Raw genomic sequence first — 23236 nt, 5'->3', positions numbered from 1 at the left:
GTACAGAGAATAAGTAGCATAAATGGTAGGTAGAAAATAGACAGGGGGAGGGTAAAAACAGTATGGGAAATGTAGAAGCTAAAGAACTTATGACACATGGACATGAACTAAAGGGGGTAAGGTAGGTGGGAGGGGATGTGCTAGGTGGAGGGAAATGAAAGGGGGAAATGGGATAACTGTAATAGCATAATCAATAAAATATATTTAAAAAAATGTCTACCAAATGTCTAAAAGAACTATAGTTTCTACATTTTTCTTTCAAATAAAAACAGTATTATATGGCAAAAATGGCCAGTTCAGTTTAAAATGCAAATAACCGCATGAACTTTCCTTGATACAACTATCATGTTTCAATATGCTGCAGAAATGCTTTTTTGCACACTTCCCATTTTATCACTCAGGATATAAAAGAGATAGGTACTCAAAGGTTAAATTTAATAAAATTAATAATGTTTACTGAACCATCATGGATATTCTTGACTGAAAGTGGCTTTTTCTTTTTTAAAACTGAGCTGATGGTGGGGAAGAATTCAATGATTACTAGTATAGCTTGTGCCTTAATTTGGGCTAAGCACAAGCAATTTTACCCACCATTGCTTCTGCATTAGCAGTGCAAATGCGAACACACTGCAAAAAGCAAATGACATTTTGCTGTTATATGAAAATAGTTTTGACATTATGGACCCCCAGGGTTCTACAGGACACTGAGAGCCACTGGTTTAGGTAGTTCAAAAATATAGAAAATTCAAAGAATAGGAAATATTTCATTGTTCTTCTAAGTAGTGACAAGCTTCATCCCTTCTGGCTGTTCATAAGATCAAAGTGAAGATTCAAGAGCATTCTAAAATAACTACATGCAATAGAAAAGGAAACTAGCCTCTGACAGATGTTAAATTTAGGCAAGTGCTTAATTTCAACAAAGAAAAGAAAACAAATATTTTATGTAGCAAAGAGCTCAAAATGTTCTCACGGGCCGAGACTGCTTAGGATTACTCACATTGCATACCATTAGTTACATCTTACCTTAGCTCTAGAGGAACTGACATTTTCCATATTTTCAATGCTGCAGATACAATTCTGTGAAACCTTCCGGCAAGCCACTCTGATATAGTCCCAGAAGCTACGAGGACTTTCATAACCAAACCAGGTTACTTGACCTTCAGGAGACAAATTGCAATACACAATAAAAGAAAACTAAACTAGCAAATTAGAAATACAATGCTAATAAAACTCTGAAAAATAAAAGCCAGTGTGTTGTGCTATAATGGAAAGAGCACTGATCTCAATACATCACAAATCTTAAACCTAGACCTGGTCTACCTTTACCTGGTTATGTTACTTTGGATAATACATTTAATCAATCCAAATCACAGTTTTCTTAACAAGAAATCCAACTAAGTGAAGTAAAAATGGTCTATACACTAAGAAATCTCTTGCAGTTTAATACCCTATTATTCTAACATAGTCTTTTATGTATCACCCAGATAATTCTCCTGATGGCTCTAGTTAAGCATTAATTAAATGTCACCAGCTATACTCTAAAGCTTTCTCTACTCGAAAAAACAGAAAAATAAATGAATAAATAAAAACATAACCTTTTTTCTCTTCTTCATACGGCTACTTTAAGGAAATGAAATAATGTGTGCAGTCTATCCTGTAAGTAAATATAATCAGTTAGATTCCTACATTCACTAACCATTCATAATCTTCTACCCACCCACTCTCACCCATAAAGTCATAAAGCTCCCCTGTAACTGTCCTTCACCCGCTTTCTTCTGGTCACCAACCCAGGAGAAGTCCTTCAGGAACTTACCATTCTAACCTTTCAGATTTGAGTAATTATATATCTGTTGATGAAGAAATGTTCTCTTCTGTGTATTGCATTTAGTATTAATATTTCTATGCAGGACTTTGAGTAGTAGATCCATGGGAACTATTTTGTACTCAGTATTTTTAAGTGGGATGAGAGACATCTTAATACTTTCTTCAACTGATCTTACCTAGGGAAGTTGCTTAATCTTTTTAAAAAATTCATTTTATTCATTTTTAGAGAAAGGGGAAAGGAGAGAGAGAGAGAGCAACATCAACATGTGGTTGCCTCTCACACTTCCCCTACAGGGGACCTTGACCACAACCCAGGCATGTGCCCTGACTGGGAATAAAACCAGCGACCCTTTGGTTCACAGGCCAACACTCAATCCACTGAACCACACCAGTCAGGGCAGAAATTGTTTCATCTTAATGTAAATATTAGCTTTTATATTTTTAAAGCTGTGCTTATGTCTGCAATTAATTACTTTTATCTCAAACCTTCCCTTCCCAGGAATGGCTTCTCTCTAAGCAACATCAAAAAGTGTTCTTGTCAGCAAGTACATTTTAGGACCTGTATCTGATACAATATTTGAATAACTTCCAACCATGGCATGCCATAAAAATACCTGGGCTTCGTTTTGAAAATACTTATGCCTGGGCCCCACAAAAAAATAAATCATCAGAATCTTTATGGGAGGACTCAGGCATTGGTATTTTTAAAAAGATCCACCCTGGCCAGTGTGGCTCAGTGGATTGAGCGATGGCCTGTGGACCCAAAGGTCACCAGTTCGATTCCCGGTCAGGGCACATGCCTCGGTTGCACACCCAGTGCCCAGGTGGGGGAGTGTGAGAGGCAACCTATCTATGTGTCTCTTGCACATTGATGTTTCTCTCCCTTTCTTTCTTCCTCCTTTGCCCTCTCTCTAAAAAATTAGATAAAATCTTAAAAAATAAAATTTCTAAAAATTATAATAAAAAGATCCCTCTGGTATTTCTAATAATATACTTATGGTTAATCAACCGATAGAAAGCCTAAACACAGTGATGGGTAACTCCAATCATCATTCAGGACATTTTAAAGGCCTCCTGTTCTTGTTAAGCCATGTGAGTCAGTCCCTTACTTATCCTTATAATTACTTGTTCACTTGATTGTCTCACATATTAGGTGGTAAATATGCTAAGGCAAGGATTGTATCTTATTTGCCTTTAAATCAATCTCCAGCACTTGACACAGTACTTGGCTCATAGTGGGCATTCAATAAATATTTATTAGACAAATCAACTGATAAAGCAACACAAAATAGATAATTTTAATTGCAATGTGTATGAAAATCTGAATTTTAAAAATCTAATTAGCATCTTTTTATAGTAATAGTTCAATGACAATCTGAATTTAAGATGTCTCCATGAATTCAAGGTATCAAGATGTCTCCATGCTAGATTACAAATATTTTTAACAAATATATTTACATATATGTATATATACACACATATATATATGAGCATCTACAAATCATTACTCAAATATATAATTCAAAGGTCTCTTTAAAAACCCAATATTATCACCAACAAACAGAAATATATAGGAACATTGTATGTGTAATCTCCCTTCTTCTTCTCGATCTCTCCCCAATGCTGTCCTCAGCTTCCTCTTTTCTTTAGTTAAAGTTCCTGGAACAGCATCTCAATATACTTTGTCTTTAGGGCAATTTTCATGTCATCAATTTGCTAGCCATTTGGAGAGGGGCAGATGTCTAGTGGTTACGAATAGGGGCTTTTGAGTCAGATCACTTTCCAGCTGTGCAATCTTGAGCAAATGACTTCACTCTGTAAGTCTTTCTTCTGTTAATTAACAGTAACTGGAGTATCTCCATTAGAACGCTGGCAGACTAGCTAGAGAGTGTGCAGCAATTACTATACAGTCTAGTACATATATTAACAACTAATACTGTTACTGTTACTGTTAATCACACAAACAGTTAAGGGACCCAAGTTCCCTTTGCACCACAAAGTGGAAATGAGATAAAAAGTTAAGTTTTTTCCCATTACTTGCTTAGAACCCAGAAAACCCTTTAAAATTTACTCCCCAATCTAACCTTGTCCCATATCAGTCATTCTCTACTTACCTTCCTAAAATGTGTCAAGTCTCAAGCAATTTTCTTTACCTACTATTGATTGGAATCACTCTACTTTTAAAAAGAGAGGTATAGCTGCCAGACCTGCCTCAAGAAAAGGAGTACCAAACACTGGCAGGGATCTTGGGAAAGGGAGAACCACAGTTTCTCTGGTGACTTGACTTTAACCTCATGAGTTTGACACGGCTGAGGAAAAACAGGAAAGTAGAGCTGTCAGAAACAAAAGAATATAACAAAGTTCCATTTTGGAGGAGAGGAAATAAAGATAAAGAAAAACTAAAAATCTAGAATTAGGTTAAACAGAGAAGGAAAGGGCACTAAATTCTTAGGACTGTAGCTATGGATAGGATATGCGAACTACAAGACTTTTACCCAAGAGATAATGACAAGATTTCCCAGAGTACAAACTAAGAAACTAAACAATTAATAGAATGGTGTATTATCATAACTTGCAGGGTTTCAGCAGTATCTTCATAGTACTATACTCAATAAACTAGATGTGAAGAGGACTTGGCTTGATTCTTCCTCCTCTCTTCTTCCATGTGTACTGTTTCCAGTAAAATGCTCAAATCAAGACACTAAATTGTTGTTCACATTCAGAAGATCAGTTTTGATTAACAGAAGGTGGATTCCTCCCTTATTAGAATCTCTAAATGTTCTCATGTAAATTGTCTGTATATCCTAGAATTTTATTTAAATAATTAAGTAATTTCTGCATCTATTGGAATTAAAAATAATAGAAGGGTTCAATTGGTTATTTGAAATATTACTTGAACAAATATTAACTGCTAGCAAAATATGTACTTAATTTGCAACCAGCATTCGACGAGAAAATTTAAAAAAAAAAACCCACTACCAGCTGATCATGCCTTTAAAAACGACCACTAGGGGACTTCCGCCAAGATGGAGGTATAGGTGGATGTGCCGTGCCTTCTCACACAACCAAGTTTAGGGACAACTAAATATTAGCACCAGAGAACACAACCAGAACACGGAAAATTGAACTTTTCGGAAGTCCGTTAACAACAAATTCTTCAGCCCGACCGGTAAGGGGCGAAACCTGCGTCTCGTGAGGAGTTGCACGGGAGGGCTCCGGTCGGACGGACCCAGGCGCGGAGTCCAGACGTGCGAATCCAGACACACGGGTTACAGGCCCAGGGTTGGACCTAGTGAGCGACTGAGCGACCCACCGGGTGAGCGACTGCTGAGGAGACAGTGGGGAGGCGGTGCGGCGTGTTGACTGCGGTTGCCTGTCTGCGGGTGAGCGGACGGGTGAGGGAGTGGGCGGTTAGACCAGCCGCGGCGGGTAAAGGGCGCCGCCATTTCCCCGCCCTGACCACGCCCCCACATACAGTGTCACAACCCAGCGACCTGGGAGTCCAAGGCGCCGCTTCTCACATTTAAAGGGCCAGAACAGACCAAAAATGTCGCAGGAAGACCTCAAAGCCCCAGAGATAAATCTAAGCGACGAAGAAATAGCAAAACTCTCAGACGCACAGTTTAAAACACTGGTCATCAGGATCCTAACAGATCTGGTTGACTATAGCCACAAATTAGAGAAACATATGAAGGCTAAACTAAGGGAAATTAATGGAATTCCACAGGAAACCCATAGAGATGAAAAGGAAACTGGGACTCAAATCAATGGAGTGGACCAGAAGAAAGCGAATAATGGCCAAACAGAAAAGAGTCAAGGAGCAAGAATTCAAAGAAATGAGGAGAGTCTTAGGAACCTCCAGGACATCTTTAAACGCTCCAATATCCGAATTATAGGGGTACCAGAAGGGGGAAAGACACAACCACCAGTGGAAAAATTATTTGAACAAATAATAAAAGAAAATTTCCCCAATCTGGCAAAGGAAATAGACTTCCAAGAAATCCAAGAAGCTCAGAGAGTACCAAAAAAGTTGGACTCAAGAAGAAACACACCAAGGCATATCATAATTACATTAGCCAAAATTAAAATGAAGGAGAGAATCCTAGAAGCAGCAAGAGCTAAGGGGACAATCACCTACAAAGGAGTCCCCATCAGACTGTCAGCAGATTTCTCAAAAGAGACCTTACAGGCAAAAAGGGGCTGGAAAGAAATATTCCAAGTCATGAAATCTAAAGACCTACAACCAAGATTGCTCTATCCAGCAAAACTTTCATTTAGAATGGAAGGACAGATAAGGTGCTTCTCAGATAAGATCAAATTCAAGGAGTTCATCATCACCAAGCCCTTATTATATGAAATGTTAAAGGGACTTATCTAAGAAAAAGAAGTTAAAGAAACATGAACAGTGAAAGAACAACAAGCTCACAGTTATTAACAACCACACCTAAAACGAAAGCAAACTAAAAGAACAGCTAGATCAGGAGTGGAAACATAGAAATGAAGATCTCAAGGAGGGTTAGCAACAAGGGGGTGGGAGGAGGAGATGGGGGGAGAAGGTACAGAAAATAAGTAGCATAGACAGTAGATAGAAAATAGATGGGGGGGCAAGAATAGCATGGGAAATATAGAACCTAAAGGACTTGAGACACATGGACATAAACTAAAGGGGGGTAATGGTGGGGATGGGGGGGCAGGGGGGAGGGGAATGAAGGGGGGAATAGAACAACTGTAACAGCATAATCAATTTAAAAAAATAAATTTAATAAAAAAAAATAAAGGACACAGGGACAAAAACTAAGGCGGGGGGGGAATGGGAGGGAGGTGGGGAGCAATGGGGGGGTGGGCTGGGTTGGGAGTATAAGACAAAACTGTACTTGAACAATAATTAAATAAATCGAATAAAATAAAATAAAAAATAAAAAATAAAAATAAAAACGACCACTAAAGTAATGAATAATCACTTTCAAGATATTCTCATTTCCTTTAGAAATAGCCACAAAAGCAAATCACATTAGAAGAAACTGACTAATTTGTATCTTAAAGAAATTTTGTTCCAGAGAAGAAATATGCTGACATTAACAATTCTCTTTTTAAAGCTCTGAGGAGTATAAATGTATAATATGCTTTCAAATACACACACACACATGTATATATTAAAAAATTCTTAGAAGTTGACTTTTTACCAATGACAGACAACCTTTTGAAACTTATTCCCATTCCATCAATCTAACTCTAATTCATTTTAGGCACAAAAGAGTTGCTAGACCAAAAGGTGATCTGCAACTAAGAGCTATGTGATTATCTTTCCCACTAAACTGCCTGAAAATTTTCAGCACTGAAAATAACATGTGATTTTGGGGATCTAATATTATTCTAAACTTACTCTTCTGTATTATTTAAGTTAAACATCTATTAACCTCATGCAATATGTTTGTGTTTTGCTCATATCTCAATTTTTTGGGTAGAATGAAATCTTCTATCTAAGAACAAGAACTAAAATTTCTAGAGTGGTTCTCTACTAAGCAGTGGTTAATGATACATAATCTTTTGATAATATAATATAAAATATAAATAAATCTGTTAAGTGACTTCCTTTCTCCACCCTTTATTAGTAGTTAACTATGTAAACAGCAAATGAAAAACAGGTTTCACAAGCTGAAGTTCTTTTAGCATTACGATACATCGCCTAGATGACAATATCAAAGACGACTGCCTTGGAGCCCCTATTCATCTAGACAAGCACTGTATTTTGCTGTGCATAATGTACACAGACAAGTGGGTGCTCATCACACACAGTGAAAAGTGGTAATAAAAACGGCCACATCAAATGTTAATAAATCACTTGAATATCACTGCAAATGTTTTCAGATACTTAAAGAAAATTGATTATTTGTGGATTTATTGCTGACAATATATTAATATTTAGATGTTTAACTTTCCACTATAAATTTTACAACAGTCCTAGGTTTCTTTCTGCTAACTTATAAAATCAATTTGGTATTTTCCACTACCTTTTACTAAACAGAGAAAACTCCCATTTCTATGAGGTTAGAATCTCTTCTTGAAAAAAATAATATTATTAGTTGAGGTTCATATTTATTAAACCACTCGGCTCTGAGGGTAAAATTATGACCTTGAATAATATTCTAAATAAAATATCATTACTGTTATAAAAATAACAAGTTTAGATACTTTAAAAATAACTTTACACTTTAAACTGAATCTTAAGAAGTCAAAATCTAGATTAGATCATTGTACTTATACTGCTATTTCTGTACGTCACTTATAAGATACTTCAAAGAAATTATTTAGCAAATATGAATCACAATTACTAATCTATAAAATATAATTATTATCCCTTATTACAACAATTAATTTCTTGTTCATTGGTAATAAGTTTATCACAAATATCTAAAGTATGTATCTATACAATAAAAATGAATCAATTATTAATTAATCTTCCAAAACCAAAATGTAAGATAAACTAGTTCACCTAAAACTCTGAAAACTGAATGTGACTTAATAGATTTATTTATCCCAGTAATTTGACCATCTTTACAACTAGGATACAAAAGTTTTATTGTTTTCTTCCACCAGTGTTTTTAATATAAGGTTTAGAATACTGGCAGATTGAATTAGAGTACCAAAGACTGAAATCCATAGAGAAAGGTAAATATAAGTTTGTAGACCTGAAGAAATCAAGCATATTTATTTCAGTACAGATTAAGGGTATACATAGGGAACATAAAAGAAATTGTTCAAAATGATTATTTGTGGGAATTATGGTTGGGGAAATGAAAAGACATTTTTCTTCTACTTTCTATCCTTTGTCTTACTGTTTTCTTTTAAAATGATGACATTTCTTTTCTAATTAAAACAAAATTAATGCCTAGGTCATAAGTGCAGAGGTCTAGCAGTGGTTTGCATATAGCAGAAACTCAATTAAAAAATTTTGAATAAGTGAATAAAAGTATGCATTTTATCTGGGAGAAAAGGAATATATTCTCACTAATGGTTCAAGAATGGCAAGACAGTTATTGTTGACAGTGCCTGTGTATGTTTTACTAAGTTATTTTTGAAAATTCATACCACTTTCCTGAGCCCCTGGTTTGCATGTCATTCAAATATTATTACACAGCACTTACAAAATTGAGGCGGGAAGCAATAAATCATATATCACCAAGCATTCTAATAAAATATAAATAACACAGATATAGTTGATTAATAAAATAGTGCTCAAAACAGTGGAGCTTAATGGGAATATGGAGGCGGTCACATGGAGAGGAAGGAGAGTAAATGGGTTATTTTATTTTGTGATTACAAAAAAATTTATATAAAAATTAACATAAACATACTTGTGCATTCTAAATTAACAAAAACAAAACCAGAAAGCGTTATGAAACCCATGCAATGTACTAAAAAAGATCACTTAACTGATACAGCCCTCCCCAGTAAGTCAATTCCATGCTCCCTTGCAGCTCAATGGCGGGAGATATCACCAGCACAGAGCACCTTGAAGAGGTATTTGGAGATGAGCCAGCCATCTGCCACTTTGGGAAATCTCTTTAAAAAAATAAACAACAATAACAACATACAAATATTTAAGAAACCTGCCATCAAGTTTATCGTTGCAAACTGAATAGCCCAAATTAGATGGCTGCACATAATTCTGACACAGTAAACACTAAACGCAGGTAAGATGAGTATGACTGTACACTAAGCACACTGGTCTCTTGTAGCCTATCTATTGGAGAGACCAGGGTTATGTAAGTGGCAGACATAAGTGAGAAGAAATTGTTCTCTGATTACTTCTACCCCCATCATTCTTTCCCAAGTATAATAAACTGGTGATGACAGAATGCAAACTAAACAAAAGCCTGACTGAATTGGCCACATTTGCACCTCAGAATTTACAAGTTTGGTTAGGAAAATTACTGAACTACATATGCCTCAAAGTTTTTAACTTTAAAAAGAAAAAGCTTTTTTCACTCTTAATTTTTCTAAAAGTTATAAACAAATTCATTTTGAAAAGCAATTCTCTCTCTCTCTTTTTTGTTTGGCCGAAGAAGAGTTAAAATTTGTATGGTTCTGCATTATGAGAACAGCACTTAGATATCTGGTAAAATGTTCTTCGGTTTAACCAACACTGGCTAAATGATTAATCTATGCAAAATACTATTTTATTTCATAAAGCAGCTTCCAAATTATTGCTTAACAATCACCATCTGCAAAAGTACTATAAATTCTTACTATGTTGCTTGAAAATTCCTCACATAATTATACAGGAATATTCCAAAGCCAAATTTCTAATGTCACATTCCCATCAAATATTTTCTTCTCTCATAACCAAATGATGAAATCTTCAATAGGATATAGCCCCACACCTTTCCACATAATTAGACCCTGTATGAAACCAAACAAAAACCAAACACAGTGAGGAATGTTGTATGAAAATGAAAGGAAGTAGATATATACAGTGGTGCTAGTGACTACATCTCCGTCTCTACTATTCATTCTCAGTGTTCCCACCTCCACTAGTAACATCTTAAACAAATAATTCAAGTTGGAAGTATCTCCAAAAGGATCTATAAGTTGATATGCTAGTTGAGCCCACATTAGAACATAATGTTCTTGCTACAGCTACAACAAACAAAAATTTCTCAGCACTGAAATGTAAATAAGAACAGAATGCTCTCACTGCAGATATTAGAATACCAACTTTTAATGTTTAAACTACATTTACTCCACACTCTCTGCCCTGAAAATAAAGTCATGTATCTTATTTGTAAGATACAAATTAAAGTCATTTTACAAAGTAAAGTCACTTACTTTATCAAAAAGTTATCGAAGTAAAAATGATTTCCAGGAAAACCTTAAAGGAATTTTACTTCAAAAAAATATATCAAATGAGATACATCATATCCAGATTCATGTCATGATTTAATCAATCCCCCATGTAAAGTGGGAAATAATTATTGAATCTATTATAAAACTCAATTTATAAATTAGGTGTTTTTTAAGCTGTTAGTATGTTGGCCTTTATGCCCTAGGTATGCATATTATTTTGATCTTGGCTGTAAAACACCGTGTGAAAATTTTAAAATGTAAAACACTTTCACTTATTTGTAGGCACTAATTGCTTTAGTCATAATTTAATAACTCACTGTAGGTCAGAAGCATCCAGACCAAATAACAACCCAATAAATTCCAAATTACCTGCAGTCAAATTTGAACACCTCTTTTATTTTGTGGAGGAGAAATGACAGGCACAGGGAAAACCTGTCTAGAGCCAGCACACTTCCACCCCTGCAGGCTTGTGCTGACGCACTCCTTTGGCTACACAGACAAGATCTGGCAGGGGAAGAAGATCAGCCGTTGGCTTTCCTGGTTGGCTATGAGTTTTCACTAGCAGCCTCACAAATAATAAAAATGAGGAGACAGTAAATGTGTAGTGCAACTGGAGTAAATATTTGTCATATAAAATTTAAATTCTTAGCATAGTTGCTCTCATATATATACATACACACACACACACACATATATCTGAACAATAAAACTCACATTATTTCAAAGTGGTCCAAGGAATGCTTGTCTACAGAAAAGAGCCTCAACTGAAATAAAACCTTCATTTTGAATACATAATACTAAATATTTATTGTATGTTTAACTTATTTTTGTAATTTAAAAAGAGCAACTGAAGTAGGTAAAACCTTTGTTTTAAAATATATGTTAAATACTTATTTTTTATAATTTAATTTTATTATTTTAAAATTGAATTTATTGGGGTGACATTGGTTAAGTGTACAATTCTATGATACACATCCATACATTGCGCTGTTGTGCCCACTGCCCAAAGTCAAATCATTTTTTGTCAACCTATATTTAAACTTCTTTATCCTTTGTTATCCTCCACCCCCTCTACTAGGCAGCATGGGGTCCGGCCCTGTGTTGCCATGTACATACATGTAATACAAAGATTTGTATGGAAGGAAACAGATTTTTATTAACAGGAAACCCAATCTGAGAGAACTGGAAACATTCAAGACAACCTCATTTGCAAAGCACTGTAAATCAGCCACCCCAGAAAGATTAAAAGTCCAAAACTAAACCCAGAAGTTCCCCATTATTGTTCATCTGTCCTTTTGAGCTTAAGCTGGCCACACAAATAGGTCTCCATCTTCTCTGGGGTATGCATTCGTGGGTTTCAGAGTTTCTAAGTCTCACAGCAGCTCTCCCTGTGAGGGTCTGGGATGCACTGCTAGATCACTCCATGATCTAGCCATGCAATGGCTAGATCTGGCCATGCAATGGAAGGTCCATTCACAAGGAACTTCCCAGCTCTTGCCTCCTGTGTGCAGTTTTCAGTCTCCATGTGATGCTCTCCAGGTGAGAGAGAGCACTGGGTTGTGGCACCCCAGAGGCTGCAGTCCAGTGAGACACACATCCCAGCGTGGAACCCTGCCTCTGGCAGAGCTGGCTTCCAACTCTGTGGAATCTACGCCCTGAGGGGTCCCAAAGTCTTCCGTCCCACAGGCAGATCAGCAGTGATGGGGGAACCACCAGCACCAGCCTCCTGCTGAAGGAACTTACAGGCAGCGAGGAGTCCTGTACCCCCAGCTGTACTGGAGCCATCATGGACAGTCCTGCTCTTGTATGAACCAAGGGCAGGCAGCAGCTGCTGTGCCTTCTTGTCTGGGGAAGGGGCATGGGCCATGAGCAGGCAGCAGTTGCTGTAGCCTCCCATTTTGGTGAAGTGCGGGCCCTATTGCCTGAACACTCTCTTCCCTTCTTGATGCTTGCTGCACTCTAGGCTGGCCCTGGAGAGCTCAGCGTGGGTCCCCGGAAACATTCCAAGGGCCACTCAGTCCTCAAAGCCCAGGCCCTAGGAACTCTAGCCCCTCCAGAAAAGAGTTAACAATCCAAGAAAGTGTGGCTCCCCATGCTCTCCTTATACAGGCTCCTCCAGAATTCCCTGCATGGCCAGGGCAACGTATACTGGTTTGGAAGCTGTAGCCCATCTGCTGCCCAGGTTCCATCCCTGGTGCCTCCCAAACCCTCCCCAATTTCCAGGAGGTTTTCCCTGTTCTACCCCCTTCCATTTGGTAACTACCATATTGTTGTCCATCTTTACAAATTTTTGTTTGTTCATTTGTTGCTTTCAGTTTTATATTCCACATATCAGTGAATCATATGGTTCTTTACTTTTTCTCTTATTTTGTTTAGCATGATATTCACAAGATCCATTCATGTTTTTACAAATGGCAGTATTTCATCTTTTCTTATGGGTGAGAAGTATTCCATAGTATATATGTACCACTTCTTTATCCAGTACTTTATCAAAGGACACTTCAGTTGTTCTCATGTCTTAGCCTCCATCAATATTGCTACAATGAACTTTGGGGTACATATAGATTTGCAAATAAAGGCTTTCAAATATTTTGTGTAGATACTTAGAAGAGGGGTAGCTGGGTCCTATGCTAATTTATTCTTAATTTTTTGAGGAGCCTCCATATTCTTTTTCATAGTAGTTGTACCACTTTACATTCCCACCAGAGGTGAATGGTTTCTTTTTTTCCAGAAACCTGCCAACACTTATTACTTGTCTTGTTGATAATAGCTATTCTAATAGGTATGAGGTAGTATTTCATTGTATTTTGATTTGCATTTCCTTAATAGCTAGTAAAATTAAGCACCTTTTCATATCTGCTGCCACTTGTATATCTTCTTGGGAGAAGGTCCTCTGCCATTTTTTAATTGGATTATTTGTTTGATGTAAAGTTGTAGGAGCTCTTTATACATTTTGGATACTAACCTCTTCTCAGAGCTGTCATTTGCAAATATCGTCTCCCATTCAATCGGTTGCCTTTTTGTTTTGTTGCTGGTTTCTTTTGCTGTGCAGAAGCTTTTTAATCTGACATAGTCCCAATCATTTATTTTTGCCTTTACTTCCTTTACCTTTGGGGTCAAATTCATGACATCCTCTCCAAGACCAAGATCCTTAAGTTTATTACCTGTGTTTTCATATAAGTACCATATTTTTTGGACCATAAGATGCACCTAGGTTTTAGAGGAGGAAAATAGGAAAAAATATTTGAAGAAAAAAATGTGGTAAAATATTTAATAACATAAATAACATAATAATTCACCAATGTAAATGTAAAGAGAACTCAACAGCAGCATTAACAACCATTATTCCTCCCAAATTTGGGGGGGAAATGCATCCTATAATCTGAAAAATACAGTAATTTATTGTCTCAGGTCTTATACTTAAGTCTTTGATCCATTTTGAGTTAATTTTTATGCTTGGGGACAAACAGTAGTCTAGCCCCAATTCTTTTGCATCTGGCTTTCCAATTTTCCCAGCACTATTCACTGAAAGAGGCTTTCTTTTCTCCATTGTATGTTTTGGTTCTTCTATCAAAAGTTATTTGCCTGTGTACAAATTGGTTTGTTTCTGGGCTCGATCCTGTGCCATTGGTCTGTGAGTCTGTTTCTCTAATGATAGCATGCTTTTTGGATTAATTTTCACTTTGTAGTATAACTTGAAGTCGGGGAATGTGATTGCCTCATTCTTTTTTCTTGGGATTGCTTTGTTTATTCAATGTGTTTTGTGTTCCATATAAATCTGATGAATTTTGTTCTTTTTTAAAAATGCCCTCAGGATTTCATGGACAAAGCCAAAGAGGGTCAGTTCAAGGGTGGGAGGCAGGAATGGGGTAGGGAAGGGGGCCATTGTGGCTCAGTAGATTGAACATCGGCCTGTGAACCAAAAGGTGGCTGGTTCAGTTCTCAGTCAGGACACATAGCTTGGGTTGCCGACCAGGTCCCCAGTTGGGGATGTGCAAGAGGCAGCATGTCAATGTTTCTCTTGCACACTGATGTTTCTCTACTTCTCTTTCTCCTTCCCTTCCCCTCTCTCTAAAAATAAATAAATAAATCTCCAAAAATAAATATACTTATTATATATAAAATTCTTATATATTTAAAATATATGTTAAGAGAAAGTGAAACAGTATTTTACCATTGAATAGCTTAGAAAAACAGCTGCAAGAAGACCAAATAAAACATTTTGTTTAAGAACAAAATTCATTCCATTGCACCACTGTAACTATATCAATAGTAATATGAGGTGTTATTTTGTTAGTTTCTGAAATTTCAGTTAAAGATGAACCTACTCAGTCAGAGATGGATATTCAATGAAAGAATGCTTAATCATACTGAAGATGCAATATAGAAGTATATAATTTTCAAAAACTTAAAAATCTAAAAATGGAACTGCCTTTTGACCCAGTGATGCCACTGCTGGGAGTAAACCCTAGGAACCCCAAATTACCAATTCAAAAGAACCTATGCACCTCTATGTTCATAGTAGCACTATTTATAAGAGCCAAGGGCTGGAAACAGACAAGTGCCCATCAGTAAATGAGTGGAGAAGAAAACTGGTACATTTATACAATAGAGTACTATGCGTAGAAAGAAGAAAGGAATTCCTACCTTTGCAACAGCATGGACAGAACTAGAGAATATATGCTAAGTGAAATAAGCCAGTTGGTGAAAGACAAGTACCATATGATCTCACCTATGAGAGGAATCTAATGAACAAAATAAACAAAACAGGACCACAGGCATGGAAACATGGAACAGACTGAAAGTGACCACAGGGGAGGGGGAAGGGGGATAATGATAGAAAGAAGAAGACACTAGACAAAGCACATGTATGAATGACCCACAAACATGGACAACAGTGTGGGATCTGACTGTGGAGGCAGGGGTTTGGGATGGGTGGAGAAGGGCAAAGGGGGGAAAACTGGGACAACTGTAGTAGAATAACAATTAAAAAGATTTAATAAAAGAAAAGAAAAAAATAATTGAAAATAAATTCAACTTTATCATCTTTTTATTAATTTAGAAATTGGTCCACATATAGAAAAGATTAGTGATGACTGCTTTAAACAATTGAATTAGCCTCAGTGATGTTTGATTATAAGTCTAATCTTGCAAATATGATATTCATTCCTTTATCTTTTCATGTTAACCCTGTTCCAACTTTATATTCATTTTGGTATCTTTGATGACTTAACTACATTATCATGACTGACAAAATTTGGTGTCAACAACTATGCAGAAGATGAAATTTTTGCGTTTGCTATAATGAGTCTATTTTTCTCTGTGTATATATTTTTCTAATAAAGTTACAGGTAGATGACTTTATTTTTAACTGATCCAAGATGGATCCTAGATAGATTAGTTTGTATGCTGATGGCCATTTGTAGGACAAGTAAGAAAACTGACTATAAATTTTCAGCTAGTAATTAAGAATTTTCACAAGTTTTGTTTTAAGTTGGTAATACCAGATGTAATTACTCTATTTTGTCATTGACAATATTAATGAAAGTTCTTATTTGAAATTTTGATTCTTCAACTATGTATTTAGAGAAAACTCATTCAGTGAAGCATTATTTACAACTGCAATATGCACTATAATTCAGCTAACAATGCAACAATACTATCTTCTTTTCCATGTGGTCACTTTTCACTTCTTAATAGGTTCTAAAGCTAAAATTAGAATATTAGGTTACATAAGCAAGCAACTTACTGGAATTAGAAAGAAGTAACTAGGAACTGAAATTATGATGAACTGAAGACTGTGCAATCATATTTATGTTCTATAAAATAAAATATTTACTTCCTCTACATTAGCAATATTTGAGTACTAAAAGTGATCAAAACTGTTGCTGAAATTAGATAACAAAAATTAATAAGAAAGCAACTTCCATTACTAAGAAAAAAACAAAATATGACTTGATTGCAAGAACTCTAAGTTGTTCTATGCTAATTTATAAAAACTGTAAGGTCAAACTGGAAATGTTCCATTATTTTTCTGGCAGAAATTCAAAGGGCTGCAAACAGATAAATAAACACAAACATTAAGTGCCATCAGAGAGCATCAATTCCTGCTAAACCCCAAAATTTGGATTGCCTGGTATTATCATAAATTTCATGAACTCTCTCACATACTTAAAAAGGATATTAAAATAATCTTAGGCAATTTTAACAACAGTAGATAATATTTAATTTTTTATAATATTTTCTTTATATGGTACTCCTGGTCAGAAACCAAATCTAAGTTTTTAATTTTTTGTTCTGAAGGAGTTTTAAAAGTTAAGTTCATATAAAAATCTTGAAAAAATGCTCCAGGTATAACAAAGTTTAAAACATTAATAAATCTCTCAGTCTAAATACTTCAGTTTGGAGATTAAAATTACTTCTTGAACATTTTGGTTTGATTATAAAATGTAGGAGACCGTTCTACGTGGCACGGGCCCAGCTCCCACTCGGAGATGCACAGGACCCATGCCCATGGCTAGGTTCTCCCATGAGGAATCAGGCCTGCAATGTGCCTAGGCTGCTTTGAGTCTTGCTTTTGCTAAAAACTCTGTCACCTGGATTTGTGGCCAACATTTCCTGCAAAATAACTTCCTAAAATCCATGCTAAACTTTCCAAGGAAGGGAGTAACTGGTCCGACCACTTTTGCCCTTTTCATTTGCAAATATCCCTCTTCTGGGATGTCATTAGCGGCATTGGCTCCTTCATTTCCTGTAAAAGGTAACCACCTAAAGTGAACCTGTGCACAGTAAATGAGGAACATCATGTAAAGTGCCTGAGTGGGTCACAGCAAGGGCCATGGCTTTTGCTCCCCTTGAGAGAAAAGCCACGCCCACCCTTTTCCTCCACAGGCCTCAGTAGTCTGTGTGAATGTTTCTCCCCCATCCACAATGTCATGGACCCCACAAGCCAGGGTCTGCATCAGTAAAACATAAAGCTTATTTTAGTCTTTGCTTCTGTCTGTATCTCCTAATACATAAGTACGAATAGTTGAGATATTTTTCTTTCTTTCATCTAGAAATGCCCACAGCAAATACAGTAATTAAAAGTACTACGACAATCACAGAGCTCCAAATAGAATCAAATAACCAAGTATTTAAAAACTGTATTTTAGAAATTTAGATACTCAAAATTACATAAAACATTACAAAACTAAGAAAAATATTTCAGATATTTCAAAACAGAAATCATAAAGTTTCACGTAAAAGTGATAAGCATAAAATAAAATAGTAAACTATTAATAGTGATCATATAAGGAGACTAATAACAGGGAGAAGAAAGTCATTACTGACGAAAACAGGGTATACAAAAGCTAGTTTCATGTGATGTAAATACTTTTTTTCTATTTGAGGGTAACAAAGAAAACTCACTACAAAAGAAACAGGCAAAAGCCATAATCAGGAAATTAGGAAAAGGAGATTAATAGCCAGGAAAATATATTAATCTCATTTGCAAATAAATACAAATTAAAGTAACAAAATATTTTATATATTTCATATTATAGACAGCCAATGAGGACATTTTCCTATTAAATTAGAATAAAACTATTAATAATACAGTACAATGAGGACATAAAAAATAATAATCACATACATTATTGTTACAACCTTTCTGGTATACAATATAGCCACATGTATTAAATAAAATACAGTACATATATCAAGATGTATATACCCTTGATTTCGGTAATTAGAATTCTGAGAATTCATTAACTACTGCTAGTAGGAAATAATTTTGAAGAACTTTTGAAGAAAATTTGGTAAAGATAAACAAATGTTCAGAGATCTATAACAGCATTTTTATAAAAAATAAAATTTGGGGAAAAATAAACAGGACATTACTTATGAGTACATAATATTCATATAATGGAGTATTATATACTTGTTAAAAATGAAATGGAAGTATACTAGAGAATAGAAAACATATGTCCAAGGAAAAACTTACACATAAATGTCCACAAGAGCATTATTTATGGGAGAAAAAAATAGGAACAATCTAAATGTCTATAATGTCATTAATGAATACACAAAATGTGGTGTAGCCTTATGATGGAATATTATTCAGCCATAAAAGTCAATGAAGTATTGACACATGGTGCAAATGGCTGAACCTTGAAAACATTATGCTAAGTGAAAGAAGCCACGCAAAGGTCTACATATTTTATGTTTTTGTTTACATGAAATGTCCAGAATAAATAAATCCACAAGTACCAAAAGTAGATTACTAGTTTCCAGGGAATGGAGAAAGAGAAAAAAAGAAAGTGATTGCTTAATGAGTACTGAGTTTCTTTTTAGGGTGATGAAAATGTCCTGGAACTAAACAATAACAATAGATGCACAACACTGTCATTTTTATGAGGATTATGGAAAAGTTGGAAGACAGTGATTGGTAGCTCAAGAAGACAAAAAGTTTACATACAGAAAGAGGCTAAGTTAAGGAATTGTAATAGAGCTATATTTTTTCTTTCCTGCCTTCCTTCTATCTTCAAAAAGTAACATGGTAGATCATTAATATGGATATAAGCAAAAGTCACATAGTTTATCTATATTACTATTATGGGAAAAAATCTTAAAATAATAAAAGAGGTTTTTCAAAAGTCATCAGAAAAACAAGGAATGATGAGGGCAACAAGCTAAGGAATAAATGAAGTATAGGAATATTACTTCAATTGTAAAAGGTATATAAAGATTATGGAAATTTGAGTGCTACTTAAATTTTTCCAGTTACTGACCTTTTCCACTATACTTGGTTTAGTGACTAGGGCTTTCTGTTTTTAAAATCTACATATGTATTTACTACTTAACCTTAAACTTGCTATATTCTAAATAGGTTAATTTTACTCCCTATGCAATTTAAAGGCACTGAACTAAATTTACCATGCTACATATAGCCTTGGATGTTTTAAAACTTTTTGAATATTATGATTTTTGGAGATATAAAATCTGTTGAAGCTTTCCTAAACTTCCAAGTATAACTTAAAAGGATGTTTCTCAGAGTGGTGGCCTTGCCCATTGTCTAAAAACGAAACTCTGGTAACCTTCAGAGCTGCTTTCTTATCTATTGTATCATGTTTTGGCCTGAGTATATGGCTTTTTATTTGGTGAGTTGTGTTCATGAGTTACTACAGAAACAATAAAAGTCTCATTTTGTGTGCAAATGAAGAATCAAAAGCTGGAAAACCTTCAAAAATTAACAAAGAAAATTCAACAGCCAAATAGGCAGGTTTATCGTTACCCATTGTTTTTCAAAGTATTTACACTTCACTTCAAAAGGTAGCTCCCAGGGAGATTAACTGTTATCATCTGAATCAGGAAGAGCTTTGAGGTTCAAGCCAGTGTTCCTGAGAAATGCTCAGGTATACTAGTTCAAGTGGACTGGAGAAATTTTAAAATGTGAAGTCACAGGCATCCTAACTCATTTTAAGAGTCTAAATCCAGATACTCTCACGGAAAAAAAACTCAGATTATTATTGTTGCATCAGGAATTCTATTTTCCAACACTCACTCACTAAGTGCCTACCATATCCCAGGCACTATTCTAGAGATTTGAGATCTATCAATGAACAAAACAGACAAAGATCTTTGTTGTGGTTAAGGTTACATGTTAGTGGAGGTACAGAAAGACAATAAACAATCATCATAATTAGTAAATCACAAAGTATGTTAGAAGTTAAGACAACAGATAGTAGAACAGGGAGAAGAGGTCAGGTGTGCCTGGGTTGAAAAAAGAGAGGTGAATTATAACTGAAAATATGGTAGACAGGTTTAGGCTTCAATGAGTAGTTTTGAAACAGATGGGGGAGTTAACCACTCAAATATCTAGAAGTGTATTTTAGACCAAGAGAACAGCCAGTGTAACTCAGACAGTGAACAGCCAGTAGAATGGTAAACTATGGCAGGAGTGTGCCTGGTACAGTCAAGAAGAAGCAAAAGACCAACCATGCTAAAGCACAGGAATTTAAAAACAACAACAAAAGGACTCACTTCACACAAGTATAACTGGAAAATGTTCAGAATCAAGGCAAAACCTAACTTGAATGTCAGTCAGCAAGCCCAAGATTAGTAAGTATAATTAGTACATGAATTCACAGGAAATTTGATGTAGTATCTCCTTACACTTGATCATTTTTCTTCAGTCAGTGGCGTATTACTAATTGATAGTCTATAGTCTTTTATGATACTACATACTACTTATTTATTACTGAACCTTAAACTTACTATATTATAAATAGGTTAATTTTATCCCCTATGCAAGATGAAGAAAAGAAACTGACCTGTTGGGCAATCGAAAAATATAAAATTTGTGTCACTGGAATCAGAGAAGAAGTAGAAGAGACTGGTGCAGAAAATACAACTGAAGAGACAATAGCTATAATTTCCTGGGGAAGACATATATTTACAGAAATTTGCCAGAGATGAGAAAAATTAATGGAGAGTACAAATCCAGTAACATAGTAGAATGAGAAAAATAACTTGTAGGAAAACCATATTAAGAACTGACTGGGTGGAAAGGAACAAAAAGGAAACATAATAAAGAATGAGGCTGAACTGGAAATTTAAATGGCTAACAAAATAACAGCTTCAATGGGTAATAATCAGGAGTAACCTCATGTTCAAATATAAAAGAACCTTCTATCTACAAGAATTAAAATGTAATTATAAGCCAAGGCTAGAGGATAGAAATGGGTGAATCTATGCAAAGAGAGAGATATAGAAAAAACTTAAAAATATATATAACACATTATATAGTATATTACATTAATATTAATGTATCATATAGTAATAAATTTTACATAGTATATGTTTATTCAAAGGAACAATGAAGGACAAAAAGAAAATAAGAGGGAATCCAAGATGGTAGTGGAGTAAGTGGAAGCTACACTAACCTCCTCCCAGGACCAAACTGGAATTACAAACAAATATACAAAAATCATCCTGAATAGCCAACTGAACACTAGCCGGAGATAAGCATTATAACCAAGGACTTATGGAAGAATCAACTGCACCATATCGAGACTGGTAGGAAGTACAGAGGTGCTAGAGGGCTAGCTGTGCTCCCACGGGCGGCAGCTGAAATTCCAGAGGGATATTTCAGAGGTGGGGAGGGCTCTTTCTGAAAAGTGTGGAATCTAAACCCAAAGCTGGACTCTCCAGCCTAGAGTACCAGAACTGGGAAAAGAACCCAAATGACATCTGTCTGTAAAAAGCAGAAGGATTTCTGTCCATCAGGGAGAGATAGCTGAAGACACAGAGAGTCTCTTAAAGGGCTAACATACACCCTAGCTGGTGTGGCTCAGTGGTTGAGCACCAGCCTGAGAATCAAAAGGTCACTGGTTCAACTCCCAGTCAGGGCACATGCCTGGATTGCAGGCCAGTTACCAGCAGGGGACACATGAGAGGCAACCATATACTGATGTTTCTTTCCCTCTCTCCTTTCCTTCCCCTCTAAAGATAAATACATAAAAAATCTTTTAAAAAATGGCTAACATACAAAATTTTGTTTGCCTTCAGCAGAGGGAGGGCAGAGCAGATTAGAGCCACATGAGAATCTGAGGTTGGTGGCTCTGGGAAGAGAACTGAAATGTCAATTGCCAGGATCCCTGTGCTCAGCCATACTGCAAAAGACATAGCACTCTTGGGCAGAGCACTCTCCACCATATGGTATCAGCCTGAGGGGTGGCAATGCCTCCCCCCACAGAAATACCTCTCTCCCTACCTGTGGGAGCTTGAACAGGGCTGCTGAGGAGTACAGTTGGAGCCTATTTCAATGATTAAGCCTAAAAGAATACCTGTAGGCAGAGGTGAATCTCTGGGAGATATGAGACTTTAGCTGACCCTTCCCCAGGCCTGGTACTGGGAAAAGCCAGCATTGGTGCACAGTTTGGTTCTTTCTGCATATACCGAGGCCCAGCGGAGAGGGAGCCACAAGCTGTGGAATGCTAATAGCTCCAAATAGGTTGACCAGGGCTAGTCACAGGCAGCATCTGACATGGGTCTGTACCAGTCTTTGCAGATTTATCTAATACATATTTTTAAAAATCCACAAAGATGTAAAAAAAAAAAAGAAGAAGACAAAGAAACAGGACCAAAATGAAAGAACAAGAAAATTCTCCAGAAGAACTAGAAAAAATAGAGGCAAGCAATTTATCAGATAGAGAATTTAGAGTAATGATTCTAAAGATGCTCTACAGCATGAAAAAGGACATATAAACCACAAAAAAGGACTGCTCAGAAATACAGAATGCAATATTTGAAGTAAATAATACACTGGAAGGAACAAACAGGTTAGAGAAAGCAGAGCATCAAATCAGCAACTCGGAAGACAAGATACACACACAAAAAAAACACCCAAGCAGAGCAGAAAAAAAAATTTTTTAAATGAGGAGAGTTTAAGAAATCTCTGGGACAACATCTAGCTTAACAACATCTGCATAATGGGGATACTAGAAGGAAAGGAAAGTAAGCAAGGGATTGAGAACATATTTGAAGAACTAATGACCAAAACTTCCCTAACCTGGTGAAGGAA

General features: G+C 35.9%; 1 protein-coding gene across 6 annotated transcripts in view; it reads right to left on the bottom strand.

The window, feature by feature from the left end:
* RUNDC3B (RUN domain containing 3B) overlaps window positions 1-23236 on the bottom strand; it is a 141502-nt gene that overhangs the window by 81073 nt on the left and 37193 nt on the right. For 3 of the 6 annotated variants that reach the window (XM_037129273.2, XM_053672811.1, XM_037129274.2), the window contains exon 3: window positions 1024-1157. In XM_037129273.2, coding sequence (XP_036985168.2) covers window positions 1024-1157 — 134 coding nt within the window. The other 3 variants (XM_037129275.2, XM_053672813.1, XM_053672812.1) reach the window with 2 other exon arrangements.

This window comes from Artibeus jamaicensis, unplaced genomic scaffold (assembly GCF_021234435.1).
Source record: "Artibeus jamaicensis isolate MK-2021 breed Jamaican fruit bat unplaced genomic scaffold, CSHL_Jam_final contig_787, whole genome shotgun sequence".
Classification (NCBI taxonomy): Eukaryota; Metazoa; Chordata; class Mammalia; order Chiroptera; family Phyllostomidae; genus Artibeus; species Artibeus jamaicensis.
Note: the sequence above shows the minus strand (reverse complement) of the source record. Positions and strands in the feature narration are given on the sequence as shown.